The 19283-nt window shown below is 39.2% G+C and overlaps 1 protein-coding gene and 1 pseudogene across 1 annotated transcript in view; one reads left to right on the forward strand and one right to left on the reverse strand.

The window, feature by feature from the left end:
* LOC103274681 (peroxisomal multifunctional enzyme type 2-like) overlaps positions 1–8508 on the forward strand; it is a 52114-nt gene extending 43606 nt beyond the window's left edge. Inside the window, exon 9 of the mRNA XM_008072113.2 lies at positions 8480–8508. Within this exon, the coding sequence (XP_008070304.2) occupies positions 8480–8508 (29 nt within the window). The remainder of the gene's footprint in view (positions 1–8479) is intronic.
* Positions 8509–17695: 9187 nt separating this feature from the next.
* Positions 17696–19283, reverse strand: part of LOC103274682 — a 28454-nt pseudogene continuing 26866 nt past the window's right edge.

Genomic DNA, 19283 nt, shown 5'->3' on the forward strand with positions numbered 1-19283 from the left:
GATCCTTCCGCCTCAGCCTTCCAAGTAGCTGGAACTACAGGCGTGCGCTACCACGCCTGGCTCATTTTGATTTATTGTAGAGTTCTCGCCAAGTTGCCCAGGCGAGTCTCAAACCCGTGGACTCAGGCAATCCACTCACTTCAGCCTCCCAAAGGTGCGGGATTACAGGCTGAGCCACTGAGCCTGGCTTATATCTTAATAGCTATGAGACTTCTTTGACTTTTATTTACCCTCTTGAACTTTTTTTTTTGTATTTTGTTTATAACATTGAGTTTAATAGATGTTGGCTAACTTAGGAGTTTGAGAAGGCACTGGAAAGCAAGAATATTTACTTATAGTCTTCGTGGTAATATATGATATATAGTGCAAAGCAGAAGTATTTTTTTTTCTGTGTAGCTTATGCTATTTTCTTCTTTTTTGTCACCAAAGATAATAGATGCTCTGTTGGATTTTATAGATATGTTTGTTTTGCATTCAGTATGAAGTTAGTCAACTCAAATATCTGAATCGTCATATATAAATATCCTTTAATGTTCAAGTTTACCAATTGATATATGGGAAATTAGAGTAATGTTATGTATTTAAATGAATGGTATATAGGGTAATAATTTGTTTTATTGTGTAATTTGAGACCGTTGGAGTCTTCCTTTCATTTTTTTTCTCATGTATATAGTATATTGAAAATGGAAAACAGTGTGCTGTTGGACTGCTTGCATACTTGAGAGCTGTTCGAGGTTGTAAAGTGAAAAGTTTTTAGAGCTGTTGATTTACAGGGACTATAAATATCATCTTTTTTTAAAAAAACATATATTCGATCCTTTAAATAAAGTTTTAAGTAATTTAAGGTTTTAAAAGATACAAATTGCATATCATTTGAGCCTTGAGACAACTTGGTGGAATAGGAATGGAAAGCATTTTAATTACCAGCATACTGATGGTATGCTCAAGATCCTAAGTTGCCTACGTGACAGGACCTGTACCAAAATCCAAGTCTTCATTTTCCTTGTGTAGTACCTTTATGCTCTACTAAGCTACTTACAGAAAGTATGCAATAGGAAAGACTAGTTGGTTATGGGGTAGAAAAGTAGAATAAGATAGAAAGAATATATTCTAGTATTCAATAATATAGTAGAAAAATTATAGTTAACTCTAGCTTATTATATATTTCAATATAGCTAGAAGAGAAGATTTGTAATGTCCTCAACACAAAGAAAAGATAAATATTTGAAGTGATGGATATACCAATTACCTTGATTTGACCATTGCACATTGTACCCCAAATATATGTACAACTATTATATATCAATTTTTTTTTTTTTTGAGTTGGAGTCTTACTCTGTCGCCCAGACTGGAGTGCAGTGGCCTCCTGGCTACCGCAGCCTCGACCTGCTGGGCTCCGGCGATCCTTCCGCCTCAGCCTTCCAAGTAGGCGGAATTACAGACATGTGCTACCACGCCCGGCTGATTTTTTTATTTATTGTAGAGATGAGGTCTCGCTGCCCAGGCTGGTCTCGAACCCGCGGGCTCAGGCAATCCACTCACCTCAGCCTCCCAAAGGAGCGGGATTACAGGCTGAGCCACCCAGCCCGGCCACCCTCAGCTTTCAACAAGATTTGCATGTTTGCACCACAGGGAGCTCTCTACCATGCCCACTCCTTCCTCCCTGTACTCTGCTCTTGCTTATTGCTTGGAGCAAAGTATGTGGTGTTGGTGTGGGGATTTCACCGTCTGTTTCTGAAGTTTCAATATTAAGAGCATCCTGTGCACCTAAGCCCAAGATAAGAATTTCTCAGCATGACTGATCCTCTTTTTAGTGACAGACACTTTCTCTTTTGTATAGGTTTTAGATCTTGGGTGCAAACAAGATTCCTGTTTCTGCCACAAGGACAGTTATAGTCTCTTTTGTATCAGCACGTAATTTTGGCCACCATAAATTTCCTGTCCCCGGGGAGGGGAAGTGAGGTGGGATTAATGGTAAGGGATATCTTTCTGGGGACGGGGGCACACCTCATCAACAAAGGTACCTGCACAATGCATACTTGTATACCTAACCCTTAACTGTACCCCACAATTTAAAAATATGTAGTAAAATTTTTTAAAAGACATTTATGAAAAGCTGTATAGCAAATAAAAATGTTTAAATTATTTTTTTTTAATTTCCTGTCCCTCAACAATTATCCAGTAAATTTTGCCTAGTGTTCATAGGAAGTTATAAACGGTTCATAGGAAGTTATAAAAGGTTTTTTTTGTTTTGATTTTTTGGGTTTTTTTTAGTTGAAGTCTCACTCTGTCTCCCAGACTGGAGTACAGTGGCCACTCGACCTGCTGGGCTCTGGCAATCCTTCCGCCTCAGCCTTCCAAGTAGCTGGAACTTCAGGTGCGCGCTACCACGCCCGGCTAATTTTTTGATTTATTGTAGAGATGAGGTCTCACCAAGTTGCCCAGGCTGGTCTCGAACCCTTGGGCTCAGACAATCCACTCACCTCAGCCTCCCAAGGTACAGGATTACAGGCTGAGCCACCGAGCCTGGCTAGGGTATTTTTTTTTTAATCTATACATCAGCTACTACCAACCAGTCCTTAAAACTGGGAAGTAGGAACATTATCTGCTCATCCTTTGTTGCTTATGTATTTTTATTTGAGAGAAGAGGCTGAGAAACCAGCAACTGCATTCCTGCCTCCAGATGGCAACAGGTCACCGCCTGCAGCATTATTCCCCTAAAAGGAGGTCTCTTAGTTTACTTGTACTTTAGATCACCTGGTCTTCCTCATGAGCGTCCAGTGGAGAGCCAAAAGGAAGAGCTGCTGAGCAAGTGCTTACCCACACCCTGTGTTTGGGACACTCTTAGGTATCCTAAACTGACATAGTAACTCAACTTTGTCTTTTAAGAATCTGTTTAAATTTTACTTATTTTCTTGTCTCATGTTGTGGCCACCTTCTTTTCATACTGTGCTGTGACAAAGGTTGTGTGCCTTTCTATGCAAAGGGGGCTCGTTACTCCGAAATTTAGCACACCTATTTCCATCAAGATCTCCATTTCCAAAGGTATTGTTGATTAGCCGTCTTATTTTCCTATTTTTAGTACAAGAGCAATATTTTCATGCAGTTTTCATCTTCCTGAGGGAAAGCTAAACTTCATAATTTTTTGAATGGAATGAATAAAATCCAATTAATCATGGCTATGTCTACAGTGCCATATTCAACAACAGATGTTTCCCAGAGTAATTAAGTTGGAATAATATGAGGAGAGGAAATGTCCAGTCATTAGTACTGCCAAGAGTACTAACAAGACTGTTTCATCAATAAACTCACTGGGAGAAAGGCACTTCGTATCCAGGGCTGGCATTGATTTTTTTGTGTGCTGTCAGTTGAGTCATTCTGACTCCCTGTGCCTCGGTTTCCTCAAGGAAACACAGAGAAACAATACAGCCTCATTTTTAATTTGATCACAAAGCAGATATTTGGGGAAAAATTGGTCTGTGAAAGGGAGAAGATGATGTGACAGTTTCTTTGCACATAACCTGCATTTTCTCCATCTAACTGTGAGCACTGGGACCCTAGGCATAGTGGCCTGTTCCCTGAACAAACTCTGGATACTCATATACATTGTGGCTGCTCTCTGTAGTCCATTGAGCTGCTGCGTTTCCATATATATATATTTTTTAACAAAAAGAATATAGCCTGATACCGGCACAATTTCAAATCCTCACTTTCCTGCCTTATTGATAAAAAAGTGTTATGCAACTTTGTGTATTTTGCTGATCTGTATAAAAAGAAGTACACAATATCACGTCCATAAAACACTTAGCAGACCATCTGGCACATCCTGCACATGGGTGTTCACCAAGTAAGTGGATGTCACCATCACTACTTTGACATTTCCTAGTATGTGCAGGGCCAAATGACTAGATGACTGTCTCACCAGATGCAGGGACTAATCCCCAATGCACCTATCAATTTTATTTATGTGCTTGCTTGTTTTTATGCTTTGTGCTAAAATATGTGAGCAGAGTGTGGACTCGTGCCTCACAGTCACAACATCCAGTGTGAGAAATATCTGAACCCAACTGATTGGTTACAGGGACCTTGCTATGGGCCTGGGTCTGGAAGGCTGGAAACTGGAGTGTCTTTACCTTCAGTTCTGGTTGGAAGAAATATCATCACTTGTCATTCATAAGAAAGCCTTATGCTTTGGAGGGACTATAAATATTTCAGTGATCTTTCCACTATCCTCATCCCTGAGTTAGCTCTGAGTACACATTCCTCTGATCCTTTAAATGGCTCTTCCCCTAGCCTTGGGTAATTTCCTCATGTGTATGTGTCAATCAGCACTCTTTTGAGTAGTTGACGTGGACCTTCTGAGCACCTCAAGAGTTTCTCTCTGTGCAGCCTTCTCCCATTGGTTAACTCTGCTTCCAAATCTAGCTACCTTGGTCTCTGCAAAATCCATGATACGTGGCACCAGCTCCAGGAGTTGATCAGGCTTCACCTGGGCCCCCTCTCTTTGCAGTGTACGCAAAACACTTCAGGCAATGAACTGGGGCAACTACAGAATTCACCTGGCTAGTCTCCCATCTCTCCGGAATCACGATTCCACATGGCCTGATAGCTAATGTCTTAAAAACCATGTTTTTATATATTCTGTCCTTTTTTACAAGTGAGTGGATCAATGTCCTGATTACTTTGCCAAAAGACAGAATTCCCAACTGCATAGTTTACTAAGGTGAAAATCCAGATTTTTACAGGACATTAGGTGAGCACTGTGACTCCATTTTGTAAATTTTCTATTCCACCTAGTTGTCTGGACACTTTTTTGAGTTACCCTACACTCACCTCCATCTCCTCTTCTTACCCAACCATCCACTCATACTGTTGTCCCCTGTCTATCCTGTCTCCATTTTTCTAGTAACTATATTTCATATTTTTCTTCAAGGAACCATAATTTGACTGCTCTCCTTTCATATGACACATTCTTTGAAGTTGACTTGATAATCAATGATTTTCCATCCCTAACCACAGAGATAGTGTCAGAAATGGGTATGAGAATAAGCACATGTAATTAAGGGTCCTCCAAGAGACAGGACTAGTTCCCTAATGGTTCCCGTGAAATCTCTGTAGAGGGTTCTTATTGCATGTGTTCAATTACATGCCCATTTCTGAAGCAATCACCGTGGTTGGGGATAGGAAATTCTTCTTTACATCTGTATGTGTAGAGTCAGTATGATTTGATAAACAGTAGAATGAAAGCGCAGAACTGTCAATAGCCATATTTGTGTGTGTGTGTATGTATATGTGTGTGAGAGAGAAAGAGGAAGGGAGAGAGGGAAAGAGAGAGAAAGAGAGAGGGGGGAGATTTGGAAACAAGAAGGCAAATTCCTTAGGGCATCAACTGAGTGTCTGACTTAAGATATATACTAGAAGTCAATTATTTTGAAGTTTTCATGTAAATCAAATTTTCAATTTTTGTTGTAGGTTTTGGATGTTTGCTTTTAATCTGTAATGGTTGAGTTTCAGTAGCGAACATATAAAATAATCCTAATATGACATCCACCATAAAATTGTTCACACATCACCTTGCTGTCCAGGCCTGCTCTGTGTACCAGGCATAGCATGGGTCTTGGATCAATCATATCAGCACTCAGAATGCCTCATCTAAGAAGGAGTAATTCTTAGAAGGCATGACCTGACCTGTACAACTCCCTTATTCCAGGAGTCCTGAAGCACAGTGTAAATGCGGTAAATATGCCCTTTTCTTCACAAATAACCGCAATTACATTGACCCCTAACTATCTGCTCCTTTTAATTTGCTAAAACTGGATAAATCCAGAGGTGGGAGTGTAAGAACCCCAAATCTTTAGATTTTGTAAAATGTACACACTAAAGCTTACTCTTAAGATGTTAGTTTTTCCCTGCTTCCCCCTTACTGCAGAAAGAGCACAAGATAGTGTGCCTAAACATAATTTTTTTATATATATAAAGGATGGTACTTTGGCAGAACAGACAGCAACAAACAAGTTTTATCGGTAATTTTATCAATTGCTAATCAGCACTTTTCTTTCTCTGGGATCTGGTCATCAGTGGATCACCTGGTCCTCTGAAGACTCTCCCAGAGCTGCACTGGGAACAGCAGGGGCATGAGGACCATCTGATAAAAAGCTTTCATTTAGCCGGGCTCGGTGGCTCAACCTGTAATCCCGCGCCTTTGGGAGGCTGAGGTGAGTGGATGGCCTGAGCCTGTGGGTTCGAGACCCGCCTGGGCAGCAAGACCTCATCTCTACAATAAATCAAAAAATTTGCCGGGCGTGGTAGCGCATGCCTGTAATTCCGGCTACTTAGAAGGCTGAGGCAGAGGGATTGCCGGAGCCCAGCAGGTCGAGGCTGCGGTGGCCAGGAGTGGCCACTGCACTCCAGTCTGGGTAACAGAGTGTGACTCCAACTCAAAAAAAAAAAAAAAACTCTCATTTAAATTCAGTTCTGGTTAACTGGTGTTTCTTTGTGCCTCCCTTCCCCCCCACCTCCCCACTCCCTCCAGGGGACTGAGATTTCTCTTTTTGGACAGAGCTGCTAATTACTTATCTCAAACTTTTTTCCTCACGGGAGATAAGATGACTTTGGTAAAATCAGAGTGTTCCTTTCTAATCTTGACTCGATCCTTTTCATCTCTTCTGTGAGGTCCCCAGAGGGACCTGGTTGCTGCTTTTATTTATTTCCAAATGTTTCTTCCAAATGCTAATTGATGAAGCCATACATGATGTGTATGTTCTCAGTATTTTAAGTTTTCATGTTTCCATGGAAGCTTTTGGATTTCACTTGCTGGGTGAGCATTTGGTAAATGAACAGATTCTTGTTCCTGTAGGAGACTTTTTGTTTGAGTTCTAAGACATTTGTTTATTGGATTTTCTTTACTGTGTGTGCTCTAGTTTGTTTCTATGCTTTCTCCTTTTAGAAGAAAGTATTTTCCTTAAAAGCATAAATGACTTTCTCAAAAATGACTTTGGCTAATGAACAATATAGCCTTTTTTAATTCACTCTTTATATGTAAGATTTCCACCTCCTTTGTTAACTCATCTAAATTAGTAATGTTTCTGTCAGACACTAGAACCAAATCCATCCTTTATGATTTTCATCTGTATTCATTAGAATTTTGAAACATTTTATTCAGATCTCTCCCTCTCTTTCTTTCCATCTTTCAAATTATTTTAAAATAAATTTTACATTTTTCAAAAAACCAAGATTTTCACTCAACGCATCCTCTAATATGTTCTTAGGTTATAAATTATTCCTTTGCCAGGATCTTAAGCTAGTTTTCACTTTGGTAACTTAGAATTGTCAGGCTTTGCCCTCAGAAACCATATATAGCTTTGAAAATGGCCCAAATACATACCTCACCAAGCACAGAGGGTATGTTCTTTCTACTTAATTGTTGAGAAGGTCTTCTTCATCCACACTTAAAGATATAAACATGTTCATATTATTTATTTATTTATTTTGAGTTGGAGTCTCACTCTGTCGCCCAGACTGGAGTGCAGTGGCCACTCCCGGCCACCGCAGCCTCCACCTGCTGGGCTCTGACGATCCTTCCGCCTCAGCCTTCCGAGTAGCCGGAATTACAGGCATGCGCTACCATGCGCGGCTGATTTTTTGATTTATTGTAGAGATGAGGTCTCGCTGCCCAGGTGGGTCTCGAACCCGCGGGCTCAGGCAATTCTCTCACCTCAGCTTCCCAAAGGCGCGGGATTACAGGCTGAGCCACCGAGCCCAGCGGCATGTTCATATTATTATTAACTGATTACAAACTTAGTGTATCCAGCTTAATCAAAGAGCTAGGCTTTCTTGAAAGCAACTCAAGGCTTTCCTAGGCTTATGATCTTACCAAACTTGTTAAGAATTTTACAGTATTCTTCAATGATAGACTTTAATTACTTGCTTTTTTCATTTTAAATTATGTATTTTTAAAGACTGTTAAGACTTGCCATCACCTCCCCAGGAAGCTAGAGAACCCGGGCACTGCCTTGAGTCTTCCAACATCCCGAATGCTAAGACAAAAGATGGGTATAAATGTTTCTGGCCATCAGCAGGCCTGGTATGATATCAAAGACCCCTCACAACTCCCTTTGGTTGCCAGATCCCAGCTTAGACAAAACAAGACCGCATCGGACACTGGAGAATATTCAGTTTAGAACCCCAACAAGCACCTAGTAACCTGGGCAAACCACCATATGACTGGATAATTGGAATGTCTGATTGAATAAAGAAATGTTACCTACAGATTCTCTAGCCCTTCACCTGGAGAACATAATAGCATCTTTGCGGCACATTGGGAAGACTGGATGAGACTGCATGCTGCCAGAGAGACCAGCAGGGGAGCGCTAACAAAACCCCAGGCACTTGCTGGCCTCTCAAAATGCAGAAAGTTGCCAAAGGAAATCAGGAACCACAAAGGCACATCACTATCTGCTGCTTTTTTCTCCTTTTACAGAAACTCTTCCTCCTGCCCCAGAAGATTGATCCTGTCTAGAGATGTGAGAGAACTCTCCCTCAGGCTAATTTGTTTCTGATCTAGCCACAAGTACAAGAGCAGAAAAATAATGGACTGCATGAAGGTATTTATTCTTTTTGTTTGTTTGTTTGTAATTCTTCAAAGAGTTTTCCCATGATACTGATTATAATAAAGGTATAACATACTTGAGACATATTACAATTGAGGTGTAATAACAGACAGTAACCCCTCTTTATTTTGGGTCATACATCATGTGAAACCCCAGTGGATGTCTGAAACTGTGGATAGTACAGACCTCGTATACAGTAGGTTTTCCTGATATCACAACCGTGACTAGAGGGTGGGTGGATTACTTAGCCAAGATTTGCTGGACAAAGAAATGGTTCACATCATGTAAGGGATAGAGCGGGGTGGCTGAAGTTTCAACACACTACTCAGAATGGCATGCAATTAGAAAATTATGAATTATTTTGTTTTGTTTTTCTGAAATTGTCCGTATAACATTTTTGGACCACAGCTGACTACAGGTGACAGAAACCACGGAATGAGAAACCACAAATTAGGGGGAACTATTATACAGAGAAAAACACAGACAGCAATAGTTGATTGTTTCAAAATGCAAAGGCACGTGTGTATATTTATACATGTATGCAAGTCCTCTTGCGTAAACATCTAGATACAATGTTAATTCATAGACTATGTTTTAGAAAGAAACTGCCAACTAATTTTCATCAGCAGTATAACAGAGTTTCAACTGATCGGCAATTTTCCTAACATTTGGTGTTGTATTACTTGGTAATTTTAATTATTCTGGAAGATATATAGAGGTATTTCATTGTAGTTTAAACACGAATTCTCTTGATGGTTAATTTTATTGAATCACTTTTTTCACGTGCTTTTGAGCTACTTATACACCTTTCTTCATGAAGAGTTTGTTCAACTCTTTTGCCCATTTTTAATTTAGTCCATCTTTATTCTTGAGTTGCAGGAGTTCTTAGCATATCCGTATAAAATTTGTCTGTTAGCCGGGCTCGGTGGCTTAGCCTGTAATTCCGCGCCTTTGGGAGGCTGAGGTGAGTGGATTGCCTGAGCCCACAGGTTCGAGACCTGCCTGGGCAACTTGGCAAGACCTCATCTCTACAATAAATCAAAATGAGCCGGGCGTGGTAGCACGCGCCTGTAGTTCCAGCTACTTGGAAGGCTGAGGCAGAAGGATTGCTGGAGACCAGCCGGCCGAGGCTGCAGTGGCCGGGAGCGGCCACCGCACTCCAGTCAGGGTGACAGAGTGAGACTCCAGCTCAAATAAAAAAAGAAAAGAAAAAAATTTGTCTGTAGATATATTGCAATTTTTTCCCTCGAATCTAAGTTTATCTATTTATCTGTATAAATATATCTTTAATCAACAGAAGTTTTAAAAGTATAAGATCAATTATTTTATGGATAGCAATTTTGAGACTTGATCAAAAAGTCTTTGATAAACCCAAGATAGTTAAGTATGTTTTCTTCTGATTTCTCTAAGTAGCTGTATTGTTTTAATTTTGACACTTGGGTTGACAATCTTTCTCAAATCAAGTAAGTCCAATTGTTAAGACTGAACCATTTTAGTTCCAATCTTTTTTTTTTAATAAATATTTTTTATTATGGTTTTGTGGGGTACAGTTAAGGGTTAGGTGTACAATTATGTTTCATTCAGGCATCCTGTTGATAAGAGGTGTTTCCCCTTCCCCAGACAGATATTTGCTACCGTTAATCCCATCCCCTTCCCCCCCCATAGTTTCCCAGTACCATCAGTCATTTTCTTATAGTATTACATTGGATGTTCAAGGTCCATTATATGAATGAGAACATGTGATACTCGGATTTTTGTTTCTGTGAGAAGTCACTCAGTATTATAGACTCTAGTTCCATCCAGGTTGCTGAAAAATTCATGATTTTGTTCTTTTTTATGGCTGCGTAGTATTCCATCATGTATATGTACCACATTTTTTTAATCCAGTCCTCTTTTGATGGGCAGCATGGTTGTTTCCAGGTTCTTGCTATTGTGAACACTGCTGCGATAGACATACGTGTGCAGGTATCTTTTTTATAGAGTGATTTGAGTTCTTCAGGGTATATTCCCAGTAGGGGGATTGCGGGGTCATATGGGAGGTTGATATTTAGAGCTTTTAGGAATCGTCACACTGCTTTCCACAAAGGTTGCACTGGTTTACACTTCCACCAACAGTGTAGAAGTGTTCCCTTTTCACCATACCCTCTCCAGCAGCTGTTATTTTTTGAGTTGATAATTGCCATTCTGACTGGAGTTAGGTGGTATCTCAGTGTGGTTTTGATTTGCATCTCCCTGATGATTAGTGAGGTTGAACATTTCTTCATGTGTCTGTTGGCTGCTCGGATGTCCTCTTTTGTGAAGTGTCTGTTCATATCTTTTGCCCATTTGGTAATGGGGTTGTTTGTTTTTTTCTTTTCAGCATGTTTTAGTTCCTTGTAGATCCAGGATGTAAAGCCTTCGTCAGACCTGGTGTTGACAAATATTTTTTCCCAGTCTGTAGGCTGTCTCCCTGCTCTCTTGATGGTTTCTTTGACCTTGCAGAAACTTGTCAGTTTAATAAGGTCCCACTTGTCTATCTTCTCTCTTATGACCTGTGGGTTTCGGATTTTGTTCAGGAATTGGATGCCAGTTCCGATTTCCTTGAGGGTATTTCCTTCATTTTCTAAGGTTCTTATGGTTTGAGGTTTTACATTTAGGTCTCTGATCCATTTGGAGTTAACCTTTGTGCATGGGGATAGAATGTTAACAACGAAAAATAGAAACTGTGAATTACCTATTTCCCTATGTTTTCACATTATCTTTGTGTGATAGCAAACATAAATGCATCATCTAATGAGTGATTTAAACCACCTAATGAAGCAAAAGGTCATAATCACATGAATAGCAAATTAAGACACAATATTCGTCTTACTATTTGCAAAGTGTGTCATTCCTATGGGCGATACAGATATACAAAAGGGGTTTCAATCATTTTATTCTTTGTAGAACCTAAAAAAACAATCACACATGTTGATACAAAATTTTTTTAAAATCATGTGATAAATGACCTCGTGTAACAATGACATTTTGAAGGCATCTCATAGAACATGAAGACTGTCCAGTGCTGTGAGCTGATAACATGATTGCTTTTTTGGACTGGAAGTATAATTTCTCTAATGGACTTGAAAGCCCTTGGATCGTTATTTTCCATCTGGAAAGTAATAGTGTCCTAATTGTCTCTAGTAAGGACACCCCATAAAACACAGTCTCAGGCCATTTCCTTCTCCAAAGCCCCTGCATTAAAAAATAAAATAAAATAAAACCTGGCAGTTATACTACTGATAATAACAATTTGAATACAAAAAAACTGATATGTATTTGCATTTTGCAAAAAGCACTCAAAATAAAATTTTTCTTTCAAACATGCCATTCTGAAAATTCCGTGTGTTTCAAAATCACATTTACTGTTTTGTGTACATTCAAAGTTGCTTTGGAGAGACTCTGTTGGGATCTATGGCTCAGACCTTTACATCCCTGAGAATTTAGGGGTTAAGATGTACCTAAATTATCTAAATTAGTATATATGTATACTAATAGTGTATATATATATTATAAGTATATATAAATACTTTAGATTTTTAAAAGATTTATGTAAATTAACAATAGTACTGAGAAATACTATGAGTGGGGAAGTTGGTTTTGCAAAACTGGGAGTGCACTTTGACTCTTTTTCTGCCAGCTTTTTGAACTCATGAAAGCATGCAACATCACAGATTAGCTTCACAAAGACAATTTTTAGTGTGTAGTTTGGTTATATTGAGGCAGGGTAGCTAGCACAGCTTAGATATAGACAGATAAATTTCCCAAAAGTAGGTTTTAGGAAGCATTCAGACATTTTTTAAACTACATTTTACTGCAGACCAAGCTGCAACCTATCCCACCCCTTCAGCAAATAAAAAGAAAACTCCATCAGATGTCTTAGGACTAGGACAGCCCAACATTTCAGTTCATGGTTTAGCATAGTAATCACTCAGAAATTTCTAGGTTGCCTGTGGAATACCATCCCTTAACTGACCAAAGCCATAGAAATGATCGCCAAACTACCTTTTAGGTCAGAAATCTGTGAATTGGGAATATCTGATAGGTCTCTTGCAAAGGGCAATGTGGTCAGAAAAAGACCTCTCCTCCCCTTCTCTTCTCCCATCAGGAGCTCAGAGATGTCAATCTCCAGAGTGGTGGTTACCTGGGCTCTACCCTCTTTAGCATATCAATCATTGTGAAGGGATATCAGTTCTACTGTAAAGAGCAAAAGTGTGGTTTCTTTTGCCCTTGTCAGCTTTGGCATCTCTCCCTTTCTTTTCTCTCTTCTTTCTCTAATACACTTTGTTTTAAAACTTTGCTAGCCACTCTAAAATTCATTTTAGAAGCCGGGCTCGGTGGCTCAGTCTGTAATCCCGTGCCTTGGGAGGCTGAGGTGAGTGGATTGCTTGAGCCCGCGGGTTTGAGACCAGCCTGGGCAACTTGGCGAGACCTCATCTCTACAATGATCAAAAAAATTAGCCGGGTGTGGTAGCATGCGCCTGTAGTTCCAACTACTCGGAAGGCTGAGGCGGAAGGATCGCCGGAGCCCAGCAGGTAGAGGCTGCAGTGGCTGGGAGCGGCCACTGAACTCCATTCTGGGCAACAGAGTGAGACTCCAACTCAAAAAAAAAAAAATACATTTTAGAAACAAGTCAAAAAATCCACTGGTTTTGTGCTGCTCCCCACTCGGCATCATCATGACTGAAGTTTGCAAAAAGAACAAGCTTGGTGGGCAGTGATCATTAAGACACATCAAACTATTCAAACTCTGGGTTGTCAAAGTGATATCCCTTTTTGTACTAATGGTAAATGATGGTGCTTGCAAAAGTGGCAAAGATGATGCTGACAGACTCATGAAGTGAACATATGGTCTGCAATTTGTGAATAATTTAGTAAATTATTCAGTCTTGAAATGTCTGTAGCAGTCTCCACAATCCTAGCAGAATCCTCAGTTGTATTGAGTTTTCTCTTCTCTTCAGAGTTCTGCATCTAAGTCATCAGTCCCTTGTCACTCTTGGTCCCATACAAAACCATTATCCCTACAGAAGTGCATCATCAAACCATTAACACATACCAAAAAAAGAAAGATCTGACATCAACCATTGAGACACTGAGTTTTTAGGTGCTTTGATTTCCAGATTAGAAAGTGAGAAATATTTACCCATTTTCTCTTTTTATGACATTGGAACATCTGAAACAAAACAAAACAAAACAAAACAAAACTTCTACCTTGGTTGTTAGAGAAACAAATAATTATTTTTAGACTATAACTTCTTTTTGTCTTTTCAGGATTTTTGTTTTGATTGTTTATGTTACCACAAGTTCTGCAACAAAAGCATTAAACAGTATGAAAGGAAAAAAATTCATGTCAATATATCCAATGTTAAATCACACAGATATTTTGCTTTTTCTTATTTTCAGGCAGCTGGAAACCTAGGAGCAGAAGCCCAGCATCATTCTTTCTGAAAATCTGGGTTCAGTGAAGTCCCCCTTCTGTATCCCAAAACCTTGGGGGAGAAATGTGAAAAATCAGAGTTGCATAGATCTCCTCTGGAGTCTAGGGAACTGAATTTCTGGATTTTATAGTCTATATTTTTCCCAATGCTTCTTCAATTTGGTATTAGTAGGCATAGCTCCTTTTTCTTTAAAGGCTATTAGATAGAAAACAAGAGTGGTGATTCCCTGCGCTGCCCAATGATCAGGGAATCAGAGCAGATGAAACATCAATGACTTTCTGTTAGTCTGATGAGTATCAATACCAAATTTAAGAATAGTTAAAAGGCTTTATTCCTTTCCCCTCAAATGTTTGCTCACTTGGAATATACAAATTAAAATGTAAAACTATGTGCATTTTTAAATGGTTTATTTGACAATGGACATCCAGCTCTCCTATTTGTATTTTTACTCTGAGCTAAGTTGTAGCAGACAAATAGAGGTGACCTCTATCACTCTTGGAAACTCTGACGTAGTGATAGATGTTCCCTTCATGAAGCCATTTTCAGATGGATAGAAGTACATTTACCAGTCCATTGAGAAACCACCTTTGCATGCAGTGGTCTGAGTTGGTCCCAACATATCAAGCATTCACAACATGAGAAATATTCTATTTTAAATGTTGCAGTAATCAAAATCTTCATAAGAAAAAGTTCTTTGTCTTACCCATCAAAACTTACTTCTGCAACACACAGTCACATCCAGTCTCTGTTAATGGGGTGATGTGAACTGCAGACTGGGTGACAGACACTTGTTCTCCAATGAAATTCAAGTCATTTAAGGTTTAAAAAAAATCCCTATTGTATTGAGGGTACAAATGGAAATAAAACAGAAAACGGCATTTTAAATGTGCAGGACTTATTTGCTAATTGTGTTTCAGTTAATATACATGTGCACTTCTCTCTATAACAGTGGTTTTGGGCTACTTCTTCACCAAATTCTTTGTAAAACAGTGACAGAAACAAATAACCCAATTTCTAAAAATGACAGTAAATATAAGAATAAAAGATTTGAAAAAACAGTGGTGGCTTCATTTAGCAGACTGAGGAACCCTTTCTACTAGGTGCCAGCGATCTCTTTGCAAACTCGTTTTACAGTAAATGTTTATTCTATAGACGAATTGCAAGAATTTTCAAGCTTTAACAGCCTAAATTCTTTTTTTTTTTTTTTGAGTTGGAGTCTCACTCTGTCGCCCAGACTGGAATGCAGTGGCCGCTCCCGGCCACCGCAGCCTCGACCTGCTGGGCTCCGGCGATCCTTCCGCCTCAGCCTTCTGAGTAGCCGGAACTACAGGCATGCGCTACCACGACCGGCTGATTTTTTGATTTATTGTAGAGATGAGGTCTCGCCGAGTTGCCCAGGCGGGTCTCGAACCCGCGGATTCAGGCAATCCCAGACTCCTTTCTTATCCCATATTTTAACCATTAAAAAATCAACTGAAGCCAGGCTCGGTGGCTCAGCCTGTAATCCCACGCCTTTGGGAGGCTGAGGTAAGTGGGTTGCCTGAGTCCGCGGGTTCGAGACCCGCCTGGGCAGCAAGACCTCATCTCTACAATAAATCAAAAAATTAGCCAGGCTTGGTAGCACATGCCTGTAGTTCCAGCTACTTGGAAGGCTGAGGCGGAAGGATCGCCGGAGCCCAGCAGGCGAGGCTGCGGTGGCCGGGAGCGGCCACTGCACTCCAGTTCAGGTGGCAGAGTGAGACTCCAACTCAAAAAAAAAAAAAAATCAACTGAATACCTGTGTATAAGGGTCAGGCCCCTATCATGGTGCACTGCTCAGAAACACCTAGTTCTACAGGGAGGAGATACAGGAAGAGATTCTTGGCTGCCAATTTGGTAAGATACTAAAGGAAACTGAGTTTAGGCTGTGATCTTCATACATATAAAAATGTGTAATAACAAGGATGGATAATCTGAACACCTCTCTTCGGAATAGCGCAACCATCAGCCATTTGTAGTCTTGGAAATGTCCTCACAACTCTAATTCTTAGATGAGCTGAAGGCTCAATAGAGCCCAAATGAGTTCGATATGTTTTTTAGCTTTTCTACCTTACTAAAATGACTGTCTCATTTTCTTATTCTGAAATTTTGCTTTGTTCAACATAATTTAATATTATTATTTCACCAATTTCTTTAAATTCAAATTTTGAATAATTTCTTTTTTCCTTGACAATTACTTTTCCAATCCCTGTGTTGACAACTGTGTTCTGAGATTTACAGCAACCATTTATTTTCATGACTTCACTGGGCATACACATTGCTTGTTGATCTCAGAACACATCCTATTAAAGTTTTAACTTCACTAGAATTATGGAAAGAAAATGCTTTTCTGGTCACTGAAAAGATGAATTTTCTTACTGCTAATTTGAAACAGAATTTTACTTATTTCTTCTTTTATATTTTGCAAAATGGCGGGTTTAGTCTGTAGTTATTACCCAGGGAATTTCCTTTCCATACCTATCAATTCAAGTGTTATATTTTAGTCTGGTTGGCAAAATATTTTTTCCACAAAATGCGCACATAAGTATAGATATTTTAATTAGATCTTTTCTCATATTTTTACCATAAATTTTCAGCTACCAGATCATGAAAAAACAAAAATTATGTGTGATTCACAAATATTCCCCAACCTTTGCAAAAATTCATGTAGAAAATTGAGCCTTAACTGCCAGGGGAGGGAGGAGCATACCTCATCAACAAGGGTACCTGCGTAATCAATGTTTGTATACCTAACCCTGAATTGTATCCCACATCTTTATAATAAAAAATAAATAAAGGGGAAAAAAGAAAATTGAGCCTTATTCATTGAATGGTAATATTTTTAAGTAAACCCCATCAATCAATGCCAATGTAAGATTTGTCAATGAGAAAACAAAGGCAAGTGAAGTGAGGATAAACTGCTTATTTTCTATTCACATACAACAAAGTGTGAAAAAGTAGAGGAATCTCAAATTCAATATGGATGCCATTATTTGAAATGAAATGACTAATCTCAGTGAATTAAACTCCTATGTAAATCAAGTATTCCTCAAACAAAAAGAAAAAATTTCCTTTACATATACCAAAAAAAGACTTTCAGAAGTCAAAACAAAATATAACAACAAAAATCAAACAGCAAACAACAAAACCAACAACAGATGGGTGCTGTGCAAATATCTATAAAATCAATGAGTAATGCATATTATGATATCTTTTCCCTAAGTCAAGTATCAGGCCAAGGGCAAGAACTGTACACTGTACCTTACCAATGTCAAACAATGAGAAAATCAACTCTCAAATTATTTCTAATTCCAAACAGCTTTATGTCATGAGATGGCTAATAAGGTCCTTTGTAGCTGAATTTATTGCATTAGCACTAAGTTAGTACCGGGCAGTGTATACAGTTTCCTATGTGGGTTGCATTAGGGGAACAACTTAGTTTGTAACCTATTTGTATTAGTTTTTCAGGCCTTTGCCACTTGCTTAGAAGGGGATCCCACCAGACCTTGACAATTATGCTGTACTAAATTATCCTCTATTGCTGATCAAACTCACTGCTCCGAATGTTTGAAGGAATATAGGTGAATTCAAACATTGATAAATATTTTCAATCTATGAGTCTCGCAATCCCATATCTTGACAGACCCATTTGATGTTATCATCACTCTCAAACAGGATGGAGCTGGTTATATGGGCTGTCATCTTCTGGGAGGATGGTGATGTGAGAAGTAAACTTGACTCTCTTCCTCTCTGGGCCTGCAGGATTCAGAGGTTCATTTTAATTTTTTTTCCTCACAGACACAGAAGTTTTGAGTAGTTGACTACAAAAAAGTCTCCTGAGAGCTCTTGTTCAAAAGGAAGTTCCTCTCCTCAAATTGCTGCCACTCCTGTCTTTCATGGTTGTGTACTCCCCTGATGGGTGTGTACTGTCAACGGAGTTCTCCAGAAGTTCTACTTAATTCCCACGCCAGATCCAGGACTGGAAATTCAGGAAGTTGCCTCACTCATTCACTGCAAATCTTTTGAGTCTGTATTTTCAAGCAAAAGCCAAACAGTTGATTAAGAGAACCGCACTGGCCAGGTAGAAGACACAGAGCAGGACATACATGCCAATCTCCAGATCCATTAACCCCCTTAATGTCATTGTAAGGCCACTAGGATTATTGGGCTCCAATAACTTCCCTTGAGTGGGGAAGCTTGTGAAGGTCTAGACCATCACTTTTGAGTAGCTTCTTATTCTTTTCTTCCATGGGAGACAGTGGGGTTATGCTTTTGTTGGTAATTACCTCTTGGTCAAAAGATACAACATGTTTGAACCATTCTTGAACAGCTCTCTCCCAGTTTCCTTTACACTCTATGGAATTTCTGAGTTGGTCTTTATATTCCTGGTTTATGCCCTCAATATCATTGATAACTCCTTGATATTAATAATTGCTTGGTTTGAATTTGGCCTTGACATTGTGTTTACCCACATCAAGAATAACCTTTCTGTTGGCCTTTTGACCATGTTTACTGATCATCATTTCTAACTTAATCAAAGGATTTTGTCCCTCACCCTCTGCAACCACAACTGGCCATTTGCACTCAGATAATGTCAATTAAACCATAATGTATTAGAAAGTCAACGCAGATGAGAAGATACAGTACACGCTCAAACTTTTCAACCAAAAAAATACATTATAATTCTGTCCTGACTGAAAGACATAATGCTCTTGATACCTTTTAAAAACATTTTGCTAAAACGCTAAAGATGTATAAGAGTTCTGGAAATGGCAATAATTATAGCGAGTAAATACCAATTTGGTACTTATGTGTAGTAGCTGAAATTGAATTTCTAAGTTTCAAAAACTGTTTTGATTAAAGTAGAAAAAAATATATAATCCTTATGTCATAGTCTAACAGTACACTGCCAGCTGAACAGATAAACCCAATGCAAAGTAAATGGCATGAGGACCTGTTATAGACATATAAAACTTATCTGAAAGGAAATGTTATCTATGTCATGGAGTGCTCTTCTAAAGGACAGGACAGACTGACTAAACAGCTGGGTGAAATTGCTGGAATTGCCATCTCAATAGCAAGTATTCTGTGCTGATTGCTCTTGTGGAAAAGGGAAACTAGGAGAGAAGAGTTATTTCAGGAACCTAAGTCTTTTTTTTTTTTTTTGAGTTGGAGTCTCACTCTGTCGCCCAGACTGGAG

This window comes from Carlito syrichta, unplaced genomic scaffold (assembly GCF_000164805.1).
Source record: "Carlito syrichta isolate Samal-C Ts95f unplaced genomic scaffold, Tarsius_syrichta-2.0.1 Scaffold314854, whole genome shotgun sequence".
NCBI classification, from domain to species: Eukaryota; Metazoa; Chordata; class Mammalia; order Primates; family Tarsiidae; genus Carlito; species Carlito syrichta.